We start from the raw sequence: 26,654 nt of genomic DNA, 5'->3' as shown, positions 1-26,654 counted from the left end.
GCATTCGCCTAACAAGCAGGCATTCCCAATTCGAGTCCTAGCATAGCACAGTCCATTTTACATGGCAAAGCATGGTATAAGCAAAATCTGTAATGCAAAACCCACTAAATAATACACATTTTTATGAACAGGAGTATTGCAGGAAATGCACATGTGAAGAGTCAGTATCATAATGAATAAGGGAGCAATAAGCAGGCATAAGCACAGATAAGCACTAGTAAGCATATGTAAGCACTTGTAAGTGTGTGCAAGTGCGTTTGCGTGGGGTTAAGCACTGCCGACACAGATTAAGCAAAGGAGAAGCTAATTGGGTGGAAGAAACTGTGACTGGAAGTTAGCAGTGCTTAGCGCCACAAAAAACCCATTTACAACCGCTATAAAGTGCCTTAAGCATACCATATCCAATGGCCGGTGTTCTGCCCAGGAACAAAATAAACAGCTTCTGCAAGGCCAGAACCAGGACCATGCACACCATACACAAAATGATTTACCACTAAGCCATGCCAGATATGCATAAATCCTATGTTGTCAGAAACATAACCCCAGCCCAGTCATGCAACAGCACAGAGAATGTATACCTACAGCTAGATGGACATGTGTGTGCAAATATATTACTATCTAAACAGATACAACATATCTATAGATTCATAGGTTCATAGATTAGTACTAAGCTAACTGCCCTTGCGAGCCATTTTAAGCCTAGCCAATTATCCCTTGTGAGACTCAAACCCTGCACCTTGTGTTTGTAAGGCAAACACCTTAACCACACCCTCCCAACCCCTGTAGTCACAATATATATATATATATATATATATATATATATATATATATATATATATATATATATATATATATATCCAGAGATATATGAACAGAAATACATACAAATGCCAACAACTACACATATGTATGTCAACATCCATATGTCCACATATACACAGCAAGTTACATATATGTACACAGATATATATCTATACAGGTATATATGGCCATATATCTGTAGATAGCAATGGCAGATTAACAAATGACACATATGTCCTCATGCACCATTAATGGGGTTGAGAGGCTTTCACACACTATACATGTTGTACAAATAGGCATCCCCCCAGCCAAACACGTCCGCCCTGCAAGTGTTGGAGATCCCATAACCAGGGCCTTTGGCAACATGTGTACACGATGTTACCTGTACTACATCCCACCTATATGATGTCAGGCTGGTATTGGTAACATATCATGCAGTACAGTCTGGCTCCCATGGGGAATGTAATATGTGGAAGCCATCAACATTCCCAGGATACAGATACACAGATACAGATATGCAGATACACACTATACGTGTTGTACAAATAGGCATCCCCCCAGCCAAACACATCCGCCCTGCAAGTGTTGGAGATCCCATAACCAGGGCCTTTGGCAACATGGGTGCACGATGTTACCTGTACTACATCCCACCTATATGATGTCAGCCTGGTATTGGTAACATATCATGCAGTACAGTCTGGCTCCCATGGGGAATGTAATATGTGGAAGCCCATCAACATTCCCAGGATACAGATACACAGATACAGATATGCAGATACATGTATATATATATATATATATATATATATATATATATATATATATATACATACATATACATGTGACTACACATACACACACAGTTATATGTACAGTAAGATACATAAGTGGAAGGTGCACACAATATGGAACAACCACTATGCCTAGAGTTGACCCCTGAACAACTGGACACTGTATATGCCACCCATACAAATGACAATCGTTGCCTGTAACATATACCCACAGAGAGGTCATAGGTAAAACACCACCAATAGGTTTTCAGACGTGGAAACCTTTAATCGTGTACTATTACAGTTCTACATGCCATGTCATATAGCTGTTCAGACACTGACAACTATTTCAACAGAGTAATCAACTGTTGACCAGTTGCAGTAATACAGTAGTCTGGAAAGGTTCACAGCTGTTGCTGTCCAGGCCAAGCCATTCACATTGTACAATAAGAATAACAAACTGGGCCACAGGATACCTAACAATCAACAGTATGTAATGCAGGTGTGTAGTTCAGCAGCCTCTATCTACACACTGTACAAACTCAGTAGGTGGTAAAGACGTCAAATGAATACATGCATTGTAACTGCTACATAACATGGCATAACTGACACCATCATGAGCACACCGACAAGCAGAACAGTTTGTGTGGCAGGGGTCAGTTGTCCTGCATTAACCAGATCCATGTCAGTAATGGATATATAGGTGACATATATGGTACTGTACATCCAGATACCTTAAGGTAGCTCATCCCTGATACCCCCACATTTTGTAGCAGCCTAAGTCATTTATGATGCTCCCCCCCTAGACTCAATAATACAGGGCCATATACCACTGTTACATACACTGGCCTCTGGAGTGCATAAGAGCACACATGTATTGTGTAGGTGATGCCCACACATATATGGCCCCAGCCCCACCGTATGTGTGGAGGATACAACGGCAGTGGACTGATGGCAGCAATGGCAGTGTGTTATACTCATAGCCCACTATGGATCAACCACCGACATCATGTCATATGTGCAAAGCTTGGTATGTAGGTGATGGACAGAGGCTGGAATACAGACACATATGTGAACAACTGTTGCCATACACTGCGCAAGGTGCTGGTGTTACAGGATAGTCTGTAACATACCCTTAGTCAGGGAACTGAGGGTAGAAACGGTCATGGATGTAGCCATGTACCACACACACTGCCAGTGTAATATTTGACACAGGACCTGTGTGGTGGACAGACAAGACATGATAAACATAGATCTGGCCTGCATGAGTATAAGCCTGCAGTTGTGTGCTATGCAGATGGACTGCATTCCATGGTAAACAAGTATGCCCACTCACACCCTTTAACACCAGTACTATACAAAGAATAACACAACTCTACTCGCAGTCTGTCTGTAGTTCCTGATCTCCTACAAATATGTGGCTCCCCTGAGTGTGCTGGTTCTCCTGTAAGGGGTATTGCTATCTGCTGTCAGTAGCACTGCCGACCACACACAGGATGGACGTCCATCACACAGGAAATGTAATGGGACCAAGCACACATGATGTGGGGATTTATAGTAGGTGGTTGCCATGACAGTGTTAATTGAGTGTAGTACACATGTGTAATCATGTATATCTGGCTATCTGGATAAGTATATGTACATATATTCCCACCATATGTCCTGGACATGAAGTGTAGGCCTACCCCAGCCCGTATGATTCCAATGTCATAGTTGCAGGGGATGTCAGGTATGTATAGCAGGTATACTAGTAGACTATTGCTACTGTCATTGGGATTGTCTTCACAGACATGGTGTGTGTGGGAGGTCACATCTGCTTATACCAATTGTGCCATTGGCTACTGACAGACATCCTAAGGACATCATTGTACAGTACGGCTACTGGCACGTAATGCTGCTGTGGACTGCAGCAGAGATATTGGCCAATATATGTGGAAAGTCTGACACACTCTGTACAGTCCAGAGGTATACACATAAGCCCTTAGTGCTACACTTGTGTACCATGCCTGACAATATGGATGTAGACAGCCATGTATATGGGTATAACACATAACGACTGGTATATGATGTCCATCATAGGTCATGCATTCATACACCCCTGTCTGGCCTGACACAGTATGACCACTGGTACAGGGGTGCCATGGCCACACACTACCCAGCAGATATTGACATACATCTGCAACACATCCCACTGCCCTGTCTGACATACATGACTGTTAAGGGAGGCCCAGCAGTGGGACAACTGGCTAGTATCTGCACATGGCATCCCACTGGGTAAGTACACTCAGCTGCTAGGCATTTCACAGTGCACTGTGCAGGCTGCAGGAAGACTGACTCAGCACTGGCCTTCATCTCCTAAGGGGGACTGCACATGTACCTGCATATAAAGCAGGCTCAACAGGCATGTCACAGCACAGGGTAAGATACACCTGTGTGACATTGCATATCCACAACCAATGTGAACACAACCACATATGGTTAGCTAGCATGATATTACAGTATATGGACTATCTATTCTACACCATCCTCATATGTGCCACTCACAGACTGACCCTACATATACTGGCCTGCTACACAGTGTGGTCTGATGGCTGCCTGTGGTATGGGACACATGTGTGTGTGTGTGTGTGTGTGTATGACCCTACAAACATGTATGCCACTACAGTACCATACAGTGGAGCAGTATGTAACATCTGATAGTAGGGGAACTAGAATAATGTCATCTACCACAGTCTGTACACAGGCTAAGGTACATATTAACAATACACACAATGTTGACATTCACCATAGGTACACAGACCTCAGTACTGTATGAACAGCCGCAGAATGTGCAGGTAATGTCATGAAATGTAACCCCTGCTGTACATAACATGTGTAACAGTCGGATATATCAGTGGCTTGTTCTCAGATATGATTCCACAAATTATGGTGTACAGCACATATGCACTACTTCATGCATGACATATGTACAAAGGTTGACAGAGGTGTTGCTGGAAGCACATACACAGGGCCAATATTGACGAGTTGCTGTGATAACTGCATATATTTACTGTTGTTACAGGTTTGTTGCAACATATGTCCTATGAGGGATATGACATCTGTGACTATCACGGCGTTCTTCATCTACTGACTGCAATCCTCACTACCTTCTGCAGTCCACAGTTAGATGCTCCGTTGGTGACACGAAACCATGGACACAACACTGCCCAGGCTGCAGATGACCCTGCAGATGGGGATTCCCCATAAACATGGAACTGAATTGGCCGGTATTGAGACATGTACAACAGCCATATCCACACAAACACTGTTAAACCAACATTACTCCAAATGCAGCATAGCAGCACTTACAATCTGTAGTCAGGTCGGGCACATACCCCTCCTGTTTGTTGCACTGTTTCCACAATGTATGTTGTTAAAGGTAAACCCCAATCCATCTGAGATGATTTTGCCACACGACAGATCTAGTTCTTACTCACAGTGGATGAAAAGGGCCGACACCAGCATGATGTTCCTAGGTATTGGAGTGTGTTTCCATACAATTGGTATGGGAATGTTACCACAGCTGTTTCACATGCAATCATCTGGGGGAGTCCATCAGCTGATCATGAGCATCACTTACAATACACATGCTGCTGCCTAAGCAAAGCAGGTGAAGGTTTCCACATCCACCAGAGAGGGGGTGGGGGATGCAGACAGAGGCAAATACATGTCAGGGAGGGGTGGGATGGTAAAACTGAAGCATGTTTGTGCCACACACCTACTAACACAGGTTATCAAACCCCTGACAACTATATAGTGCTAGCACAGTTCGATGCAATTATTGGATGCTCCACATGGGTTACCTGTTGTTGAGCACTCAGAACATATATGTGATGGTGAGTAACATCTGCAACAAGGATACAGTAGCTGTACGGTAGGTGACATACATGTGCCTGTCCACATGAACAGGTGCCAGCATCAACACAGCCACACTCTCCGACATGTGCTGCCATGGCATCCAGGAACTGGTGGAGTACTCCTGATGTTGATGCCTGTGAAATCCCCATCATATCCCCAGTTGGCCTTTGGAAGGTACCTGGAGCTAGTATTCTTAGGCCTACACATACCTGGGATGGGTTTCCCTCTGTTAGTTCTGTGTGTCAGGCGTGGCCGGCGCAGCTCAACAATTTGCTGTAGGTGATCCCTGTCCACTCTATAGTGCTCCACTATCTCCAGCTCATGTATCCCTTGGTAGGTTACCCTGGGTCTATACACTCTTCTCCTTCTCTTCACTGTGGGTTGGTTGGCAGCATTCACATCCTCACCACCCTCAGCATCTTCCACAAGTTATATGATAGATATTGCAGCCCCTAACATTTTGCTGTTGTGAGTGTTAAAATTTCCTCACTTGTTTACATCGGTGGTGTAGGGTGTGGGAAAAACCAGAGGGGTAGGTGTTTGCATAGTTTATAGTGGTGTTTTGGGCTGGGCTGGTCTGCTGCCTGTGTAATTGGCTGGTTCCGATACATTTTACCTGGCAGTGAACTTAGTACCCCTTGATTACCTTCCTACTGCTGTTTTCCCTTCCCATTGCCCTTCTGTTTCAGCCCAGGGGCATGCCGCACAATCAGTGTACTCCAATGTGCACACTGCTGCTATTTCCTTGTTTCACTTCCTTTATCTTCGTGTAGATCCTGGTGCACGGTGCACACCTGCTTACACTTTGTCATATGTGCTAGGCAGGTTTAGACACACCCCCTAGCTTTGCTGTGCTAACCTGGGTGCAACCTCGAGCCACAGGGCTCCAATCTGCTTACAGTATGCCTGACACACCCACCCATGATGTCACCTACCTCCTAGTCTTGCACTCATCTATTCATACTCTTACACTGTTGGGACCTGTCTCACATGCTGATGGAAACTGGGATTCACTATCCTTCCCTCATTTGCATAGGATTGCCTGCTAATGCATAGTTACATGTGTCACACTGCACCTCCCCCCTTAGCAACCACCATTCACTGGCTGGGGTTTTTTTTGCCTGCCATTGACCTGCATGGCAGATAACTGATTTTAGTTGGAATGCTTGGTTTGGGTTTATTTTCTTCTTTTCTCACCAATCCCGTTTGCGTGCCGCTGCCCTATGCTTAACCAGCCATTTGACGGTAATAAAATAAAAGTTATATTTTTGATGTTTTGCATTGTTTGCCATGCCAATGGCCATTGGCATACTTCCTCAATGATATGCCACCTTAATTTGGTGCTGTCATGTCCCCATTTTGGATTTTGCAGATCCGTACTCTGTTACTGAGTACATTTCTACATATTATGCTAGTCCTGCATGGCCTGATTCTAGCTTCCTGGATGGCAGATTTACCTCATTTGCATGGTTTTCACCTGCAAATGGGGTAATTTGCATATGGGGGCTAGGAACGTGCAGCACTAGTGCTAGAGCGCTCACGCACATCATACGGGCATGTACGTGGATCACTCGGCCGCCATATTGGCAAACTTACCTCTTACACTAATCATGCATGCCGTGCAAGCTTTTGAGAATCTGGGGGCAGGCGTTTTAGAAGATAAAATGTAATAAACATTTATGAATACATCAGACTGAATTATGACATACACAATGTAAGGACGTTGGTGCAAACAATAAAATTACCAATGCAGAGCTGACCTTATGGGACCTGTACTAAAAGACAAGGTCCCAAAGTTGTCTAACCAATAAATACTAATTAATAGATATGAGGATGACAAAAAAAAAATAAAAGAACAAAAGGCCAAAGGACAGATGTTATTCTGGTAAGATGAAGAGATGGAGGTACTAGAGGATTGATGCAAATGAGAGAAAAAGTTATGCATGCCCATTAGGTGTAGACATTGTTTGTGAGGGATGCAGGGACTGGAAAGTATAAGGAATAGGATAAAATGCTATATCATTATAAGATTTAATATGATTACTTTATGGAACTTGAGTTGAAAAAACATGAGGCCTTAACACAACTAAAGGAGGACCACCAGCTAAGAATTATGAGGGCTGATAAAGGCAGAGGGGTGGTAATTTATGATAATGGTAAGTATACATTAGTTATCGAACAATCTTTAAGTGACAGCAGTTTTTATTAAAATGTTCCTTTGTATGATGCTATGAAAAAATTAAACATGGTAGATCAACTGTTATTAGAATTATTATTAAGAAATAGTATTTCTATTGAAGAATATAGATATATGAATAAAGAACAACAGAATTTGGGTAAACTTTTTGGAATACTCAAAATTCATAAGGATGAATCAAATCCTCCCTTTAGGCTCATAGTGTCATCTAAAAATACAAAGACAGAGAAGATTTCAGAATTTTTAAATTTTTTTATTTTATTTTTTTTATTTTACATTTGTTAACCGGGCTAGTCCAACTGGAACTATTTCCATTTTCAGCAGAGGCCCGGGGAGAAAAGCTCCACAAAGACATAGTAACTAATTGCATAAGATGCAATAAAGAGAAAACATACAAAAAATATATTATATCAAAACTATTGTATTCAGAATTAACATTTGTACAATAATGTACATTGTGTTCTTGTAGGCAAAACACAAGCATAGCTTATTTAGCATAGAAAAAATCATAAGAAAGAGAGAAGGACATGAAAAGACAGTATGGAAGTAGAATAGATATTTATCTGAAACCTCAGTAAACTGAGTAATATAAACAGGAAGAAGAAGGTATAAAGGAGGGGTAAAAGATAGAGTAGTGAGGAAGTAAAATAGAGGGTAGCAGAAGTTACAGAGATAAAGGAGAACTAGGAATAATCGAATATCAGGTTTCAGTCTGGGTTAAGGCAGGGACATAGCCAGTGTTTTGTAAGGTGAAGTCTAAGTTTTTGTTTAAAAAGGACTGGAGATAAAACAGAAGTCAGTTCAGTGGGCAGTAAGTTCCAGTGTTTACCAATGGAGTTAGAGAAGAGGTTCTCCTGCAAGGTTATTGGATTGGGTAGCAGTAACTAGGAGTTTGCTGGAGGAGCGAAGTGAGTTCAGGTTAGAATAAGGGGTGAAGAGATTAGAAAATGAAGGAGTGTTGTTTGGCTGATAAAAAGTTCTTTGGATGATGGGAAGTTGGGAGAGAAGCAACATGTTTTGTAATTCAAGCCAGTGAAGTTGTAGGTTCAGACAGTGGTGAGTTCTAAATTGATTACCAGTAACAAATCTCGCTATACTATTGTATGTGGTGGTCAATTTAGAAAGATTAGATTTCTTCAGGTTAGTATAGATTGGTGAGGCATAGAGAAGAGTGGAAATGAGATGAGAGTGTGCCAAGGTAGCTTTGGCTGTAGGGGATAAGAAAGTTTTAATTCTATAGAGGGAGCCCAGTTTCCTATGTACCCGTTTTTTAATAGTGTTGTTTATGTGATAGTCAAAGGTAAGATTGTTGTCAATAGTCACACCTAGCAGTTTGGTAGTAGAGTCCAGGTGATATGAGAGTGTTGTTAATAGAAGAGATAGAAGTCCAAAGGGGGATCTGGTAGTTGGCTTGAAAAGGAGGAGTTTTGTTTTTTTGGCATTAAGAAGTAGGCAGTGTTTTAAGAACCATGTTTCAACAGTATGGAATACCTTTTGAGTAATAGTTTGAAGCTCTGGGATAGTTTTAGCAGAGCAAATGAGTGTGGAGTCATCTGCATATTGTATGCACGTAGCTTGTGGAATAGCTACTTGTAAGTCATTTATGAATAGGGAAAAAGAAGGGGTCAAGAATTGAGCCTTGTGGTACACAGTGAGATTGGGAGAAGAGAGGAGAGTTTACTTTCCCAGAGGACAGCTTGTTTCCTGTTAGAAAGATAGGAGGTGAACCATTGGATAGTATTTGGTCCAATAGCAAGTGATTCCAGGATTTTTAGGAGGAGAGGGTGATTGACCATGTCAAAAGCTTTTGATAGGTCGATGAAAAGTGCTGAGGAAAGGGTATTATTGTTGCGGTTCTTGTTAATGAAGTGTGAAGGAAAGGAGAGCAGTGGTAGTACTATGAAAAGGTCTGAAACCATGTTGGCAATGAGATAGTATGTTATGTTTAGTTAAGTGCTTCATTAGTTGGTGGTGAATACATTTCTCCATGATTTTTGCTAGTGGAGACAGGAGGCCAATGGGTCTATAATTAGAATATTCTGTAGAGTTTCCTCCCTTATGTAAGGGTATAATATGTGAGATTTTCCAGATATCAGGGATGTTTCCTTCTTTAATGGTTCTATTTATAAGAATAGATATGGGATAGGCTATTTCAGTGGCTGCTTTTTGAAGGAATTCAGATGGAAGTTGGTCAGCTGATGGGGTACATGGTTTAAGCTTTTGAATACATTTTAGGATGAAGGTAGTAGAGGTGGGCTGTATAGAAAAATTTGGAAGATTAGAGGAGGCAAGTTGAGGAACATTAAAGTTATCAGAAGAAAGGTGAGAGGCTAGTGAGTTGATAGTATCAGTGAAAAAGGAGTTGAAAGTGTTGGCAGTTTCAAGGGAAGAAATTTTGATCAAGGGGGGAGGGAGTGGAAGTTTGTCCAGGGTGAAGAAGTTTGTTTAATGTTGCCCAGAATTTTTGGGGATTATTTTGATTAGATTGCTGGAGGTTACAATAGTAATGTTTTTTATCAGAAAGAATAGCTTTTTTGGTATTGTTTCTTAGGTGTCTAAAGGTTTGATGATCTGAGGGTAGTTTACTTGTTCTCCATTTTAGCCAGTGTTTGTTTCTGAGTAATATTTTCTGTCTTGTTTCTTTTGATAGCCAGGGGGCTGGTTTAGCTTTTATTCTGATAATCCGTTGTGGAGCATGGCTATCTAAGATTGTTAAGAATTTGGTATTAAAGTATTGAACTGCTTCATTAAGGGGAAGAGTTTTTAGTGGATTCCAGTCACATGCCTTTAGCTCAGTTTTAAATAGAGTGGGGTTAAAATGTTTATTACTACGCACAGTCCTGACTGAAGGGGTGTTTGTAGTGATATTCTTTGCCTAATGATATAGGTTAAGTTATGGTCACTGATATCATCAGGCAGGGTTCCTGCTAGGTAATTAAGTTGGGGTTTGTTAACCAGGATCCAATCAAGTATACTTTCTTTATTGTTGGTTTTATTAGTTCTAGTGGTGGTGTTTATAGTTTGGGTAAAGCCATGGAGATTAATATGAGAGGCTGGGTTGTTAGAATTAACTGAGAACCAATCAGGTTAAAGTCTCCAAAAGTATTATAGTTTCTTGTGGGTGATTGGTTGAAGCCCAACTAAGAATACTTTCTATATTTGTGGAGTTATTACCAGGTGGAAGGTATGTACAGATAATGTAGATGGCTTTATTAGGGTTGTAGCTTAGTTATGAGGAGTTCAATGTTGGTGTTTTCAGGAGGGTTATAGGGTATTGTGGAAATATTAAGGTTTTTAAAATGAGAGCTGACCCTCCTCCGCTTCTTAGTAGTATTGCGGTCTAATCGAAGGATGTTGTAGCCTGGGGGAATGATTTCAGTATCTTTAGTGTAGGGTTTTAACCAGGTTTCTGTTAAACAGAGGATGTCAAAAGAGTGACATTGCAAAAGAGAGTGAAGTTGAGTAATTTTGTTGTTGACACTTTGAAATCATGAATTAAACCATAATGTGCAGGCTACAAAATTTTACTTACAAGACTCTTGGGTATTTCTAGATGAATTATTCCATTATAAGGTAACCGATGAAGATAACATTTTAATAGCACTTGATATGGAGTCCTCATACACCAATATACTTCATCAAGAAGGCTTAGATTACATGAGAGAATATTTAAATAAATATGCATTTTTGAATAATGAGACAATACTTACTATTTGTGAACTTACAGAGTCAGTGTACTATCAATTAGGTGGAGTGGCTATGGGGTCCAAAATAGCCCCTGCATACGCAAATATCATATTCACTTCATGGGAAGCTAACACTTTGCAACATCTAACATATTTTAATAAAGTAAAACTATACGAAAGATATATAGACAATGTGCTTTTGTGTGACAAGGCACAAAAAGGAGTTACATGAATTCTTGATCAAATTATCTAACAGTATTGGCTTTTTAAAATTCATCTTGTCTAATTATGGTTTGAAAGTCCATATTCTGGATGTAGAAATCCAGTTAGATAAGGTAGTATTGGGATTTCATTCAAATATTCATTGAAAGCAAGCTTTTAGGAATATTTTTTTTAAAATTCACAAGTCAGCATCCAAAATTTATGAAGTTAAATGTAGTCAAAGGGCAATTTATACATTTATCATGTTTAATAAGTAATGGTGAGATGTTCGTAAAACAATGTGACTTTTTCAGAAGTCTTTTTTGAAAGAAATTATCACATAGACATTATAAATGCTAACTTAAAATATGTTAGTGAGTAAATATTTACTAAAGTCAAGCCTATGTTAAGGTTTGGTTTTAAAAATGATTGGAATAAAAGGGGTAATAGTAATAATAACAGGAATGATACTGAAGATTTTAGCCTTAACTTTCCACTTCTAATTTCCAATGATATGTATGCAATTGAAGACAATTTAAATAGAGATTGGTGTATTATAAATGGTAACCAAGAGTTAAGTCAGGTACTGGGTAATAGCCCTACGTTTTATTACAAGAAGACACAAACATTAAAGCACATCTTTGAACATCATAAGAACAATTTTAGTATTATGAAGGACAGTCATTTTAATACAATGTGATGCAAATAATGTTATTGCACTCTGAGAGCTGAGATGGCAATTGTATTTAAAAGCAGATACACTTCTGGGATTAAATGGTAATTTAAATGTAAAGTGTGCCCTTAAATGGTACAACAGGAAGTGATGTCAATTTAACATTTTGGCAGTCTTTTTAGATAGGATGTTATTTATATAAACTGTTTGTATTTGTACTGAGTAATTTCTGAAGAAGTTCATTTTCTGTTAAATCGAACGAAAGTAGTTAAATTAAACTATTAGTATTAGTGTGGCCGTTAGGCATCCAAGAAGTTATTTTTTTGAGTTTGTAGTAATTGCCTTCTTTTGTGGTCTGTTTGTTTATAAAACATGAGCTTTTGCCTGAAAAATAAGAATTAAAAAAAAAGTATTCAAGAAGCTTACCTCATGGAAAACGTATGAGTGGCCCATTTCTTGGTATCTTAAGAAAACTTAAGTATTCCTGAATACAGAATGCAAAATTGAGTTGAAAAATCCTAATCATATTATTATTGAGTTGAAAGACATTAATGAAAATATAAAAAAGCTTATACAATTTTTTTTTCCATGTGTGCATCAAGGCACGATGAGCACATGTGTGCGAACAATTTTAGATTCAATAAACTTTGTATAGCAGCAAGCAAGCACACACGCACTCACAACTAAGGAACCTTTTATGCAATTCAAATTTTGGCTTAAGTAGCTGAATTTTATGCAGATTAACCAGGTGGAGTGATCCAACAATTTGTAATGCATCCGTGCAGACTCCCTGTCCATGTTAGTAGTGTATGCAGAAATTTTCCACATACAGGAGTCTACAGAAAGAAGGGGGTGTAAAAGTCCACAAATATGGACATAATTCTCTTGAAAAGATAATATCCCATACATAAATGTTCAATTCAGACATTGTGGATTTCTAAACATGGCAGGAATTATGTCAAATTAATATTATTTTTTTTTTAATTCCCACATGTTTGCACAATGCGCTGTATTGCACAAACACGTTGAACATGAAAATAAAATAAAAAAATATGTAAAAGAACAGTATAATGTACTCTAGACAAAAGTACTGTAAGGCATTGCCTCAAGACTGTACAATCATGCTCTTGTGCTGTTAACCAGCTTACATGGCTACGAACCATGTAGTTTCTAGGCTGTCAGCATGAATATTATGCAAATGAAGGGTAAATGCCATAGATGTGTTTAATCGCTAAAGGGAGCAACCATGTACGGATATCCATTTTGTGTAGGCTCCCACATGGTATTTATATTCCCACTGGATATAGATTAAATCAGGGGATGTGTCATGTCACTTTTAGGAGGTTTTTTTGTGCTTAATGTGCATGTTTGCACAGCATGCCACTTGCCGCAAATGGCTTGGTCATAGCTTAGCTTGTTCTCTAGATCAGACCACCCATGTCCCAGTCATGAGCTAGACAGCTATAAATGGAAACCAGATATATTCAATTAAATATACTGTTTTGCATAGCTATGCTGTGCGACACTGCACACAGTGCAGTATCGTGCACTAAAGTAGGGTCTTTAAATCATGTAAATTAAATCCTAAGCAGGTGAACTGCATCATAATTTGCCAATCCCACATGGTGGACCTACTCCAGAACTATGTAAAGTATGCATACACCCTACTGTCTGCTTTTCCCTCAATACTCTGAACTGTTGGAGTACAGCCTTGGAATTTTTAACTGAGATAATGCTATGGGCTGCTGCAGTTATTCTACATCTGTATGTGCTACATTCTGAAGTCAATGCTGCTGGTGCTGCTGACAATAGGCTTAGGCCGAGAAGGAGAAAATGTTTATTCCCAGGGTAACCTTCCAGGAGCTACATGAGGTGGAGATTGTAAAGCGCTACAGGGTGAACAGGGACATATTACAAGAACTCAATGAGTTCTGCCACCCTCAACTCAGAGCAAGCTGACAGAGGGGAACCCATCTCAGTTGACACTAAGGCATGTGTAGCCCTACAGTTATTAGCTACAGGTACTTTCCAAAACCAACTTGGGAAATGATGAGGGTGTCACAGGCATCAGCATCCAGGATACTCCACCAATTCCTGGATGCTATGCTCCCATATGCCAGCGAGCACACATCTTTTCCCCTTTTCCTGAAGTGAGGGCCAGAGATATGTGACAGTTCTGCTATGTAGCACATTACCCTGAAATACTGTGTGCATAGATTGCACTCATGTACACATCAAGCCACCACCTGGTGAGCAAGGTAGAATCTATGTTAACCACAAGGAATACCACTCCATCAACTGCCAAGTTGTTTGCAATGTCCACGTATTATCATGAATGTGTGTGTTGGCAACCCTGGCAGTTGTCCCAACTCCCATATCTGGCACACATCACAGCTGCACCAGATGTTTGCAAGGGGAGTCATCCCACAAGGCCATTTACTGGGGGATGCCGGCTGTGCCCTGGAGCTGTGAATGAGGACACCAATCAGAAATACAAGTACAGCCACTGAAGAACTCCATAATGAGGCACACGCACAAACTAGGAACATCATAGAGCATCTGTTTGGGCTTCTGAAGTCACAGTTCCAGTGCTTGATATATCTGGAGGAGCCTTGCAGTATACTCTATGCACATGTGCACAAATATTCACAGTATGTGCTATGCTACACAATCTGATCCTGAGGAAATAGCTGCAGCAGGATCAGCAATGGGAAGGGATATATTGCCCACACTAGTTCCTAGGTCACCACAGTCACAATCACAGGAGGACTCACAGGAAGAGCCCCCTGCTGCTTTCCATGTAGGCAGATGTAGGCATGCTCTGTATGTCCTGGCTTTGGCTAAGAGATAATGCATATCACATTCACTGACAACCTAGGGACTAATACCTTTCTCCTACTCACATGCATATATTAAAATTGATGCCAGGCAACTGACACATCCTGTACCTATCCATGTATTGACTGTGTAATGCTTGCAACAGACAATGTCAGTCTTGAAATACAGTTGTGTTAACTGCTGCATTTGCAAGGTAAGTCCATAACCTGCATAGTATTCTAGTGTATTATTGTGATATGTCATTGAAGCTATGGACCTGGTACATTATGCAAGAAACTATAGTGAGATATTTAGACAGAAATTATATCCATATTGGACTACAGACACCTATTCCACTATTATGTCTCTATTTGTAATAAGTAGGCTTCATGAATGGAATATTCATGCAGTCCTACTAACAGATTACTGGTACATCATGCAAGAGAGATGTTAGAAAGTGAGGTTAAATGATAGTCAGTCTAGTGTGTATTCTAACACAACATGGGGTTTATTCCCCCACCCCTCAAAACAGTAGTGTCTCCATGTAACTGCCATAACAGTAAGTCATCTATGCTATATGAGCATTTCACACATTTAGTATGCTACACAGTCTCAAGACAGTAATATAGAATTTAATCTTACAATGTTTGTGTTAGATAACTGAGGAACAGCAATATACATATTTATGCAGGTGATTGTGTGATGAACGATCCTCTTTCTGTCAAGTGCTTCTGTGGCTCAAAAGACTAAGGCAGTCAGGTTATGTGACAGTGCTTAGGTTTTTAATCTGAAGATAAATAGATATTTTGGATGTGAACTAGTAATAAGTTGTGTTTTACAGACTGTGAGTCTGTGTGTGCTATACTATTATTAACATCTTTCTTATATTAATTCTACTACATTGCATGTCTACAACCTATTTAATAAGTCTTAGCCAGTTTGCGTTAAACACAGCAGTGCAGAAACAGGGGCAGAGGTCAGACTGCAAAACAAACAAAATCCCAGCCTGGAGTACAGTAAGGAGTTGGCTGGAGTCTTAAGTTATGTAATAGTAAGTCTCTGATGTAAGCAATGTGCCTCCCACTTGCACTCTGCTCAGCAGTGTGCCAACAGGTTCAAAAATGCTAACTCGCATGCCTGTACACTTAATTAACAGAGTTTAAATCCGTTGCTTCTCACACGATTTCTTAAAAAATATATATAAAATGTGTGTGTGTATATATATATATATATATATATATAAATAAATAAATTTATATATATATATATATATGTGTGTGTGTTTGTGTGTGTGTTTGTGTGTGTGTGTGTGTGTGTGTGTGTGTGTGTGTGTGTGTGTGTGTGTGTGTGTGTGTGTCTGTCTGTCTGTAGTGCCCTACACAACCAACTCATAGAGAGGACAGCTGCACTAAGTCACAGATAATGTTGGAGAAAGGACCAAAAGTAAGGGCTTTACTTTGAATAATGCACTTACAAAATGTGGAAGTGCATATAATAACGTGTTCCATTTGGAGGAATATTGTCAAATATAAAGTTCATATTTCTGATAGTCTTCTCTCACTTCATGTCTAAATGATGCCACATTTGACAGCAAACCACAATTTAGAGAGAAACACACATAAATATGAGTCAAACCTGTGGATTTGCTGCAAACATCTGGACAATGCAGAGTTATAGTACCCACCTATTCCAGACCATATGTCTCCCTAAGACTGCATGTGGAAACCTTGAAAATATATGGCACAGTATAAGAATGTGTACATATATTTTAAAGCCATCTGCTTGTATCAAAGCCAGCAACAACACCCACATTCACTAAAGCTCCCAGGGCTTCACCACACATACATGAACAACTAAACAAGTTATGTAATGTATAATGTTGTGTACTCACTCATGGACAGGGCAAATTGATTGTGACCACAGGCTTGCCCATCCAAATGCAAACAGATACATATGCTCAGTACAGGTACTAAACAGTTATCTAACTGCTAGGCTACTAGCTGCAGGTGACAGTAATTAGCAATGTAACTCTGCAGACCTCCCAAGCTGTTCATCACAGGGCTTGGTTATGTTCTCTAGAATTAGTTCACCTACAGGCATTTATAAAGCAGACCTTAGCTGTGGTATGTGTGTTAAGTACTGTGTTCTGTAGTCTGTAAACCTACATAAGTTGTTGTTGTTGTTGTTGTTGCTGTTGTGTCTTTCAGCTATTCCTCGTTAGGGGTCGCCACAGTGGAACTCCGGTCTGCTAATGATTGGTAGTTGATTTTTATGTGCCTAGATAAGTAGGGGTTCTAATTTTAGTCCAGCCTACTTGGTGTGTATGTGTGTGCGTGTGTTTGTGCCATCTCCCTAAAGAACAAGTGTGAATCCCACACTGATTTCCAAACTGGCATGGGTTTGTACTGTTTTAGGCCTTGCAGTTGATGCAGGCATCCAAATTCTTGTTCTGCACAAGGCCTGCTGATGTCATCTACTATAAGATTACCTAAAGTCATGCTAATGTCAAACTTGAGCCATGGAGTATGCAATAAGTACTGCATTCTGTAGTCTATAAACTTAGGTAAATAGGGGTTCTATTCTCACTGCAGTTAACTTGTGTGTGCTGTTCAGTATTCTGTACATGTAGATAGGCAGTGGTGCTATTCTCACTGCAGCCAACTTGGTGTGTGTGAGCTATTAGTCAGGCATCCTACATCAGCCTTATGGGGCACTGTCCACTTTTCTTCAACAGACACTGTTAATGTCATCAGCAATAGATTATTGCTTGTCTATAAGTCATAACAGGCCATGGTTATGGCCTGACAGATGCATACATGTAAGATGTTATTAAGTTTATGGTGCCATTCTAAAGCAAAACAGTACCTGACACTGTGGGATAACATGGTTGATTATGTACGCTGCTTTGCCAGGCGTATGGCACTTGCCTGAACCATAATCCCATTATTAGACATGGACGCAAGAGCAGACTTACAAATGTGACAATGAACAACTTCAGCAAATTAAGGAGCATGATGGTAAACCCTTGTAGTTCACAGTATAAAATGCACACTCTGTAGGCACTCTTTGCAATTAAGATGTGGATGTTTGTGCAGTCACAGAAAACTTGTTCAAGTTTGCAGTACGTATTTTGGCCTCAAAAGGCTACACTGCCTTTCAAACAAACAGACAGCAAATGGAAGCTAAGTGATCTAATGTGGTACTACAGTTATGTATTCCAGGAACCTAAATTTACAGTATGACATGCAGAGAACATACTGCAGGGGCAGGGACAGGAACATCTCTCAAAGGTTGACACCTCTTCACAGTATGCCTCATATCCATGTCAAGCAGAGCACCTCCATTACCGTGTTGAAGGGCAGGCTGCATGAATTGCTGTGAAAATGTTGTGAAACATGAATAACTGCTACTGTGGACCTTGCTAGAAAGCCCTCGGACATCCATGTCATGTAACATTGAACATCATATTGTGATGAAACAGCTATGCTCCTAATTCCCATCAGGTTACTACCCTATTTACATCCTATGCATCTCAAAACCCAAATGCAAAATACATGCAAAATTGAACATTATACTGTAATACCATTCTGATGATATTTGTCTTCTGTGCTGACATACAATCCTGTGCTCTGACATTGATGGGGTGATTGTAGATGTGTACCCAGAGCTGTATGCCACACAATCCTGAAAGAGAAATGTAGATATTTCCATGAGACACATTTCATTGTGTGACTCCACAACCCTTACAACAGCATTCATTTTAATGTAGACACAGTATAAATGGCAAAGTACAGTATTTGTAAATGATCGGTAGAAGTAGCATATCAACAGCACCAACAGATGAAACAAATTAAAATTAATGTAGATAGTCACCCTGTGCATCAGTTACATAGCTTTATTTCCCTGCACTCATGAGAAAGATGGCAGGGATGTGTCACAGTTATCATCACTTGTGTGGGGGTGCAGGATGCCTAGGCTGACCCAATAGGTTTGCAAGACTGTGTCTGAGTTATAATAATGCAAAGGTGCTACTGTAAGCGTAGTGCAGCTTTGCTGCATGGGTTTGCATTGTGCCCAGCATTGTGCAGCTAAACCAATTGAAAGCATCCGGTTTCTATTTTTAGATGTCTGGCACATGTCTGATGTATGGGTCTGCAGAGCTAAGCACAGACAAATAACATGGTGCATTGTGCAAACATGCACATAAAAAGAAAAAAAAAGAAATCCAAGCTAGTTAAATAATTGCACACACAGCTCCGGAAATATTTATTGTACTCCTTTCGGTCAAGTTAATGGGTTGACAAGTATGTGGGTATGACATCAGTGTTACACAGATTCATTATCAGTGTTGTTCTTTGAGGTTTTGCACAGCAAAACCTCCCTTAAGTGCCCCACACCATTAATATGCATGGTGCGCTGCCGAGGGATGATCATGGCCATGTACATGGATACATTCCATGTAGGTTCTACACAGAGCCTACACAGACTTTATTGAATCCTGTCTATTACCTATCACTGATGCTCAACTATAACTTTGAACAGGAGCTTCTTTGGCTGAGCTCTCACTTCTCCAAACTCCATGTATTCATGTCTGCAGCCCACATCATTCTTACTATATAAAGCTAACATACTCCTTACTTTTCTTTCTTTCATTTCTTTTCTTTTATTTGGAGGAATTTTTTTTATTTTTTCAATACAGTATACGCACACACACACACACACACACACACACACACACACACACACACACACACACACACAAAACAGTTAACTATATTTGCAATCCATATGAAAAAGTACTTCAAATATTTATCAGTGACATAGCTGACTAACAGTTATATTGATATAATAATACTAATGAGGTTTGGTAACAAACCAATTTGCCCAAGGACATCTTCAGGTGGGAGTTAGGAGAAATAGTAAAAGAAATTAAGACAGTAGGGGAAGAAAACTAGTTGGGGGAGTGAAAGAGTTATATAGGATGATTGGGAGGAAATGAGGTAAGTGCAAGGAGGGGCTTAGTCAGTTTTATGCAAGTGTAACTGGGTAAGAAATCATATTTTGGTGTCAACTTGCTGCCCGTCCTCCCTCCCTGTTTTTGGAACATTTGGGATTATGTAGTTACTTTATAAGTTTGGGTAGGCGGAGAAGAGGGGCAGGTTTGTCCCTCTTCTGTTCCCCCTCTAGTCCTGGATGTTCATTTCAATGAGCTGGGAAATGAAAGTGAGTGGTTGGACACTGCTTGATAAGTAAAAGTAAGTGAGCTGAGGTAAGGACACTGCTTACTTGGTGAGGGTAAACGAGGTCACGCTGCCTACTTAACAGTTGTGTGGATGTTTATGCTGTGATTAATAAATTAAAATATTGGTCAATAAAGTTATGTGTATAGAAGTTTAATAAAGGCCGTCAAACATCATTTGGTGCAATTGTGTTTATTGAAGGGGACAGGTACAAATACATTTTTCCAGTCAATAATTGACTTTCTACTTTTGGATCTCATTGTAATGACTACTTGTAAAATTCCATACAATATCGTGCAATTGCAGGTAAAGTCCACCAAAGGGATTATTGTTCCTAACTGATACAAGGACTTCAGAAATTTCACAATCATCAAATTATCAAGCCATGTGTCTTTCATAAAATTCGTAAAGTTCTCCTAATATTTTTTTATTTTTTGTTCTTCTCACAACTAAAATATTATGATAAAAATAGGTAGTAGCAGTCTGCCTTTAAAGTTTATGTTTTATCTCCAACATATACTTTGACTAGTTTTATGAACTGAAGATAATTTCTGAGGAGTAATACAAATTTGATGTAAATATTTCCAAGTAATAGTAACAGGGAATGTTATAATTCACACCCCTTACTTTTCTCTATCTTAAAAATGCTATGAATAGGAATTATCCAATCCCAATATCTATGCACAAATATCTATAACAACGTTGTCATGTTGTCCTTTTGTCCTTTTGATATGGCACATAGCAAATACTTTATTACTCACATTTCTTAACAATAAAAATAACCTCCCAGTCTAGTCTTTGACTTATATGACTCACCTTTGCCACATATTTAATCACATTATTTTCGTTTAGCCTAACCTTCCCTTCCGTGATACTTCATTTCCCTCTACAATACAAATGTTTCCAGAAAATAACTCTAGAAGGTGATTTTCATAATGTATTATTTTCATGAGATTAAGTATGTTTGCACAATTAATATTATTATCTAGTACACATTCTATAACCCATTCCTTGAGAGAGTTTGATCTCCATAAGAACTGTGTTATAGAATTTTTTCACAGTTCACGAATATTTCACCATTATGTGGATTATATACCTTTTTGAGGATTTTGCATAACATTTGAAAATCCTTGACAACTGGACTATTTTCAGTTTCAGTGTCACGTGTACTAGTATGGATCGTATTCATTAACATTTTGCATGTCTGTTTTTTGTTTGGAATTACTGACATACATATTGAAATCCTGTGTTCATTAGTAACTACAAAACTATTCTCTGTAACTGCTATACATGCTGTATTTTCTGACAATGTACCTTGGAATGTGTAGCATCTTACCCTATATTTTTACATACATTGCATTTGAGGTCTATGTGGTCTTTTTCTCTGCAGGATTTACTTAATACAGAATTATACAAAGTTTTCTAACCAATGTCATTATTCAGTTGTTAACAAACTGTTGTTCAAGTTCTGATGTAAGTCGTGAAGGGCGGAATTATAACCACAGTGTCTGACTTAAAACAGGCTTATGCATGGTATGAATGTATATTAGAATGGTTTATTTGATGGCATTATTTTTATTTTTCAACAGATTATGAAAACTCCCCAAAACCCCCATCCATAACAATTTACTTTAATGTTGCTGTTTTCTTTTCTTACTTTGACAGATGATCTTGTTGATTATTTCATATTTCAGGTTTCCTGGCTAAATTTATACTAGCTAGTGTGTTTTTTTATACCTATATTGCATATGGCAAGTATTTCCCATTTAAGGTTGTTATGCAACAACCCAAATCTTTTTAACATGTCTAAATAAATGATAATCTGTATTAACTGACATTCTAACACTTCATTTTGCTTTCATCCTAAACTTCAGGACAGAAATATATATATCTGAAGTAACTTTTACAGTTTAATTAAAACTTAATCTACATAAAATATGAATGTTTTTTTTTTCATTTCTTTTCAAGATAAAGAATTAACAACTAGCACTCCTTCAAAGATCACATGGCATTTGTCAACATACAGGACATCAGAGTACCCATCTAGTAAGTTCTTCAACACAGTAATGTTGATCTCTTTGCATTTTTAGAATTACATTTTAGTAAGCAATTTCCATAATAGCTTGCATCCAATTATTTCTTTGAATACATGCTGAGTTGGCGTTCACTGTTTAAAAAAAAAAAAACAGGGTTTCCATATATGGAGTTACTGTTACTGAGAGTGAAATCAAAAGTGAATTTTTTAACCATTTTCTGAATTGGAAGTATCGCCTTTCCTCTGGACAATTCAGCTTCACTGTTTTATAACAGGTAAACATGAACTTACTTTGACTGGTGTGCATGTGATACAGCTTACTTAATACAACCACATGCTAGATGCTATAGGCGGGATTCACAAAGGTCACCACAAAGTATTCACTACGCACATACTTAGTGTAACTTTCTGAGTGAATAGACAGCACAAGCATTGTGGTAAGGCAGTTCTTGAATTCAGGAAGTGTATACTTTGTGGTAATCTTTATGAATCTAGCCTTATCTCTTAAATCTGTCCCACTATCTTTTTATCTTGTAGAAATCAAGGAGATTAACTGAAATGCTTATTTGTACATTGTGTAGACTGTAAAAGTATGGAAACATCACAATCACATTCAGGGCTCACCTTCATTACTTCTGCACAATATGGGCAAATGACAATACCATTTGGTTTACCTTCATGCTGTCATTGAATAAGGAGTACGTTGAGTGGTGCACTCCCTTACATGCCACAATCTAAAGATTCTCTCACAACTGTCTCACAAAAAAATAATTACACAATAGTGTAGGTATTGGATATTAATTTGTTTTCCATGCTGATTTCCTTTTGCCATCTTTAATTATGAGATTGACATGCATTCTGTTTAGGGTCAAAGAAGTTCCTAAACAAATTTCTACTACCTCTGTTACCCATTCTGTTTATCTGTTCTTTTTTTTTTCAAAACAGGTTTATTGTTTTAACATATAAGAGAAATATCATAACAATTTTATACAAGTAATTAAAAATAGGTATTATTATAATATTCAACAAAACAACTAAAGTATTTGCAAAGACATCCACTACAATCAGATCAATTAATTAAACTAAAATACCATGCTATTGAAATTAAAATTTTTTTAACAAATTTTGTAAATTATCCCATACAATATAATAAGATGTTTTTCTATTTGTTCTTGTCCTAATTGTGTTTATTTCCATATGGCACACTATATTCATAACATTTTTAAATTCATTGAACGAAGGAGGTGTATCTGAAATCCAATTTCTAGTTATTATTTTCCTAGCCACTGCTAGAATAGACCATAACAAGGGAAGCTTAACCTTTTAACACTTTGAGGTACAGGTGTGTTGAATAATATAAGAGATTTAGAAATAATGAAATTATCTGTAAAAAGAGCCTGCAAAATTCATTAATTGACTTCCAGTATTCTTTCAATTTTATACAGTCATAAAACATATGAGCCCAGTCAGCATTAATTTCTACATTACATCTCTTACATAAATTATCTTTATTATTTATTTTATTCATCATCAAAGGGGTATAAAAGATCTATGTAAAATTTCCATGTATAAAGTCTCCAGATAATGGAAGACGTAGTTCTATAAGCAGATTCCAATATATATTGTTTATCTTGTTGATTTGGTGGGTCCCCATTAATAGAAGTGAAATAATTCCAGTATGAATCTACACTGTAAAAAGTTTCTTGTCTGATAATTTTATGTAGGTATGAAAGTTTACCTTTATCAGAAACTTTATGTTGTAAATTTAATATCAAGTAATCAATCAGTGTTGGAATAGATTCTTTAACTGTTATAGACATTAGATCTATTTTATTAATGAGATGTTGTCTAAAGGTCTGAACCTCTAACCAGCAAGTTTCTCTTAGATCAAATTCTTGTTTTAAGAAATCTAGATTTTTAACTTTATTATCAGATATCAACTGATACCAGTACTTTAGATCATTATCTATAGCTAAATGAGTTCCTTCAGAAGTAGATGACAAAAGCATACCCTGAGTATACATTATAGGGAATACAATAAAATGCCATTCCCTATACTTAGGGTGCATGAATATAAAGTTACGATAACTAATAATAATATTTAATGGGTAACAAACCATATGTTTAGGTGTAATAGGTGAAGTACAAAATTCCTTTAGTAACCATAACATGGAGTTATTTACAATCATATTTTATGTGTTAAGGAGATTTTCATGAAGTGCATACTAATTAGCTCCCAATAATCTTTCCATTTTGTGACATATGACTGATCTATTAATAAAGTAATAACTTTTACAATAGAAGAGATAGTATATAAATTAAAGTCTGGAAAAGAAATACCCCCTTGAGACCAGCTATTAGTATGTTTCTTTAATGCAATCCTAGGTCTATTAGGTGCCCATAAGAAATTTAACATTAGTGTATTCAGTTTTTTGATAATTATTTTTGTAGGTGGAAGTATTATTGATTGTATTAAGTATAAAATCTTGGGGAATATTATCATTTTAATAATTGTAAGTCTCTCCTCCATAGTAAAACATATTATTCCTGGTATTAAAAAGATTTTGTATATTAAGAAAACAGGTATTATAATTATTATATATAATAGATTTAATATCTTTAGATAGTATTATACCTAAATAAGTTATCTGACCTGAATTGGGTACATATTTAGTAAAATCACTAATGAGAATATTTTTCGTGTATATATAGGTAGTATTTTAGTTTTTCTTCATTGAATATTAAACCAGAAATACTTTTAAAATTCATCATGTTATCAAATAGAGACTGCATAGAAGAATTAGATCCTGCTGATGTAATTAGAACATCATCTGCAAAAAGTTGAATTTTGGATGTTGTATTTTCATCTATTTTAAAACCCTCTATGTCAGTACTGTTTCTGATCAAATTAGCCCAAGGCTCCATTACTAAAGTGAATAATAGTGGAGAAAGTGGACATCCTTGTTTTGTACCTTTAAGAATGGGTATTTTTTGTGAAACATATGTGCCTACCTTAATATAAGCCAATGTTCCTTTGTATAAATGCTCAATTAGATTTACAAATGCATCTGAGAAGTTTGTGCACTTCATTAAGGTAAACAGATAGTCCCAACTTACTGAATCAAATGCTGAACTTATATCAAGACTAATAAGTGTTAAATCTTTCTTTTTCCTATTTGCAAAATCTATTAATGTTAAAGTTCTTCTTATATTATCAAAAGTATTTCTATTTACAATGAAGTCTGTCTGATCTATATCTATAATGCCGGGAATGATTGTCTTCAATCTATCAGCAAAAATACTCATAAACATTTTATAATCAACATTAAGTAATGAGATGGGCCGATATGAAGAACATCTAGTTGGATCTTTATTAGGTTTTAAAATTGGCGAAATAAATGTATATTGCCAAGATGCGGGGGGGGTTATTAACTCAGTTTGGGCCAAAATAAAACCTTATGTATTAATGAATATCTACTTTTAGAAAGGATTTTATATATCTCTGGTATAATACCATCATTACCCGGTGCTTTGTTTGATTTAAGCTTATTTATTTGTGTAATAACTTCTGTATATGAAATACTCTTGTCCAATAGTTTAATCTGTTGTTTATTGCTTTTTATTCATGTTTGTGGTTATAAACTCCTTTATTTTATCTTTAGGTTCCATGTTAATGTTATTATGGTTAATTTTGTGAAAGTGATTTCTAAATTCATCTAGTATTTCTGGTATACTAGAAACATTCTTCTTTTCCTTAGAGAAAAGATTTCTTTGATATGGTTTTGTTTATTCAACCTTTTTGTTTTATTTTAAGTCTATGTAAGTATTTGGGGCTTATTGAATAAGACAAAAACTTGTATTTCTCTAAAGTTATTTTAACTTTATGAGTTAAAATTTCTTTGTATTTCTCATTTAGTTTGTTTATTTCTTCAATAACTTTCTTGTCTATAATATTTTCTTTATTATTATGTTTATAAGAGTCTAATTTACTTTGAATATCTAACAATTCCTTATCCCAAGATTTCCTTTTATTATTATACCATCTGATACTTTGTCCATATAGATATGATTTTAAGGCATCCCAAACATAAACAATGGAGACTTCAGGAGTATTATTTATGTCTAAAAAATGTTTTACTTCTGAAAGTATATATTCTTTATAGTCTTTTAGTTGAGTTAAGTATGCTGGTATCCTTTTGATCTGAACATTATGAGTATTTTTATCATGAATTCAAAACAATTGAATTATGATCAGATATAGGACATGAAATGATTTTGGAATTAATTAAATCTGTTACCATCTGGTTAGAAATAATGACCCTATCTATTTTTGAATA

General features: G+C 37.5%; 1 protein-coding gene across 6 annotated transcripts in view; it reads left to right on the top strand.

The window, feature by feature from the left end:
- The window catches only part of CD96 (CD96 molecule), a 629,135-nt gene that overhangs the window by 348,701 nt on the left and 253,780 nt on the right, over positions 1 to 26,654 (top strand). For all 6 annotated transcript variants that reach the window (XM_044072718.1, XM_044072716.1, XM_044072717.1 and 3 more), the window contains exon 10: positions 22,251 to 22,328. In XM_044072718.1, the coding sequence (XP_043928653.1) occupies positions 22,251 to 22,328 (78 nt within the window). The remainder of the gene's footprint in view (positions 1 to 22,250; positions 22,329 to 26,654) is intronic.

The sequence above is a fragment of the Protopterus annectens genome, chromosome 5.part0 (assembly GCF_019279795.1).
Source record: "Protopterus annectens isolate FY-2018-M chromosome 5.part0, PAN1.0, whole genome shotgun sequence".
Classification (NCBI taxonomy): Eukaryota; Metazoa; Chordata; order Ceratodontiformes; family Protopteridae; genus Protopterus; species Protopterus annectens.
This window is presented reverse-complemented; position numbering and strand designations above follow the sequence as displayed.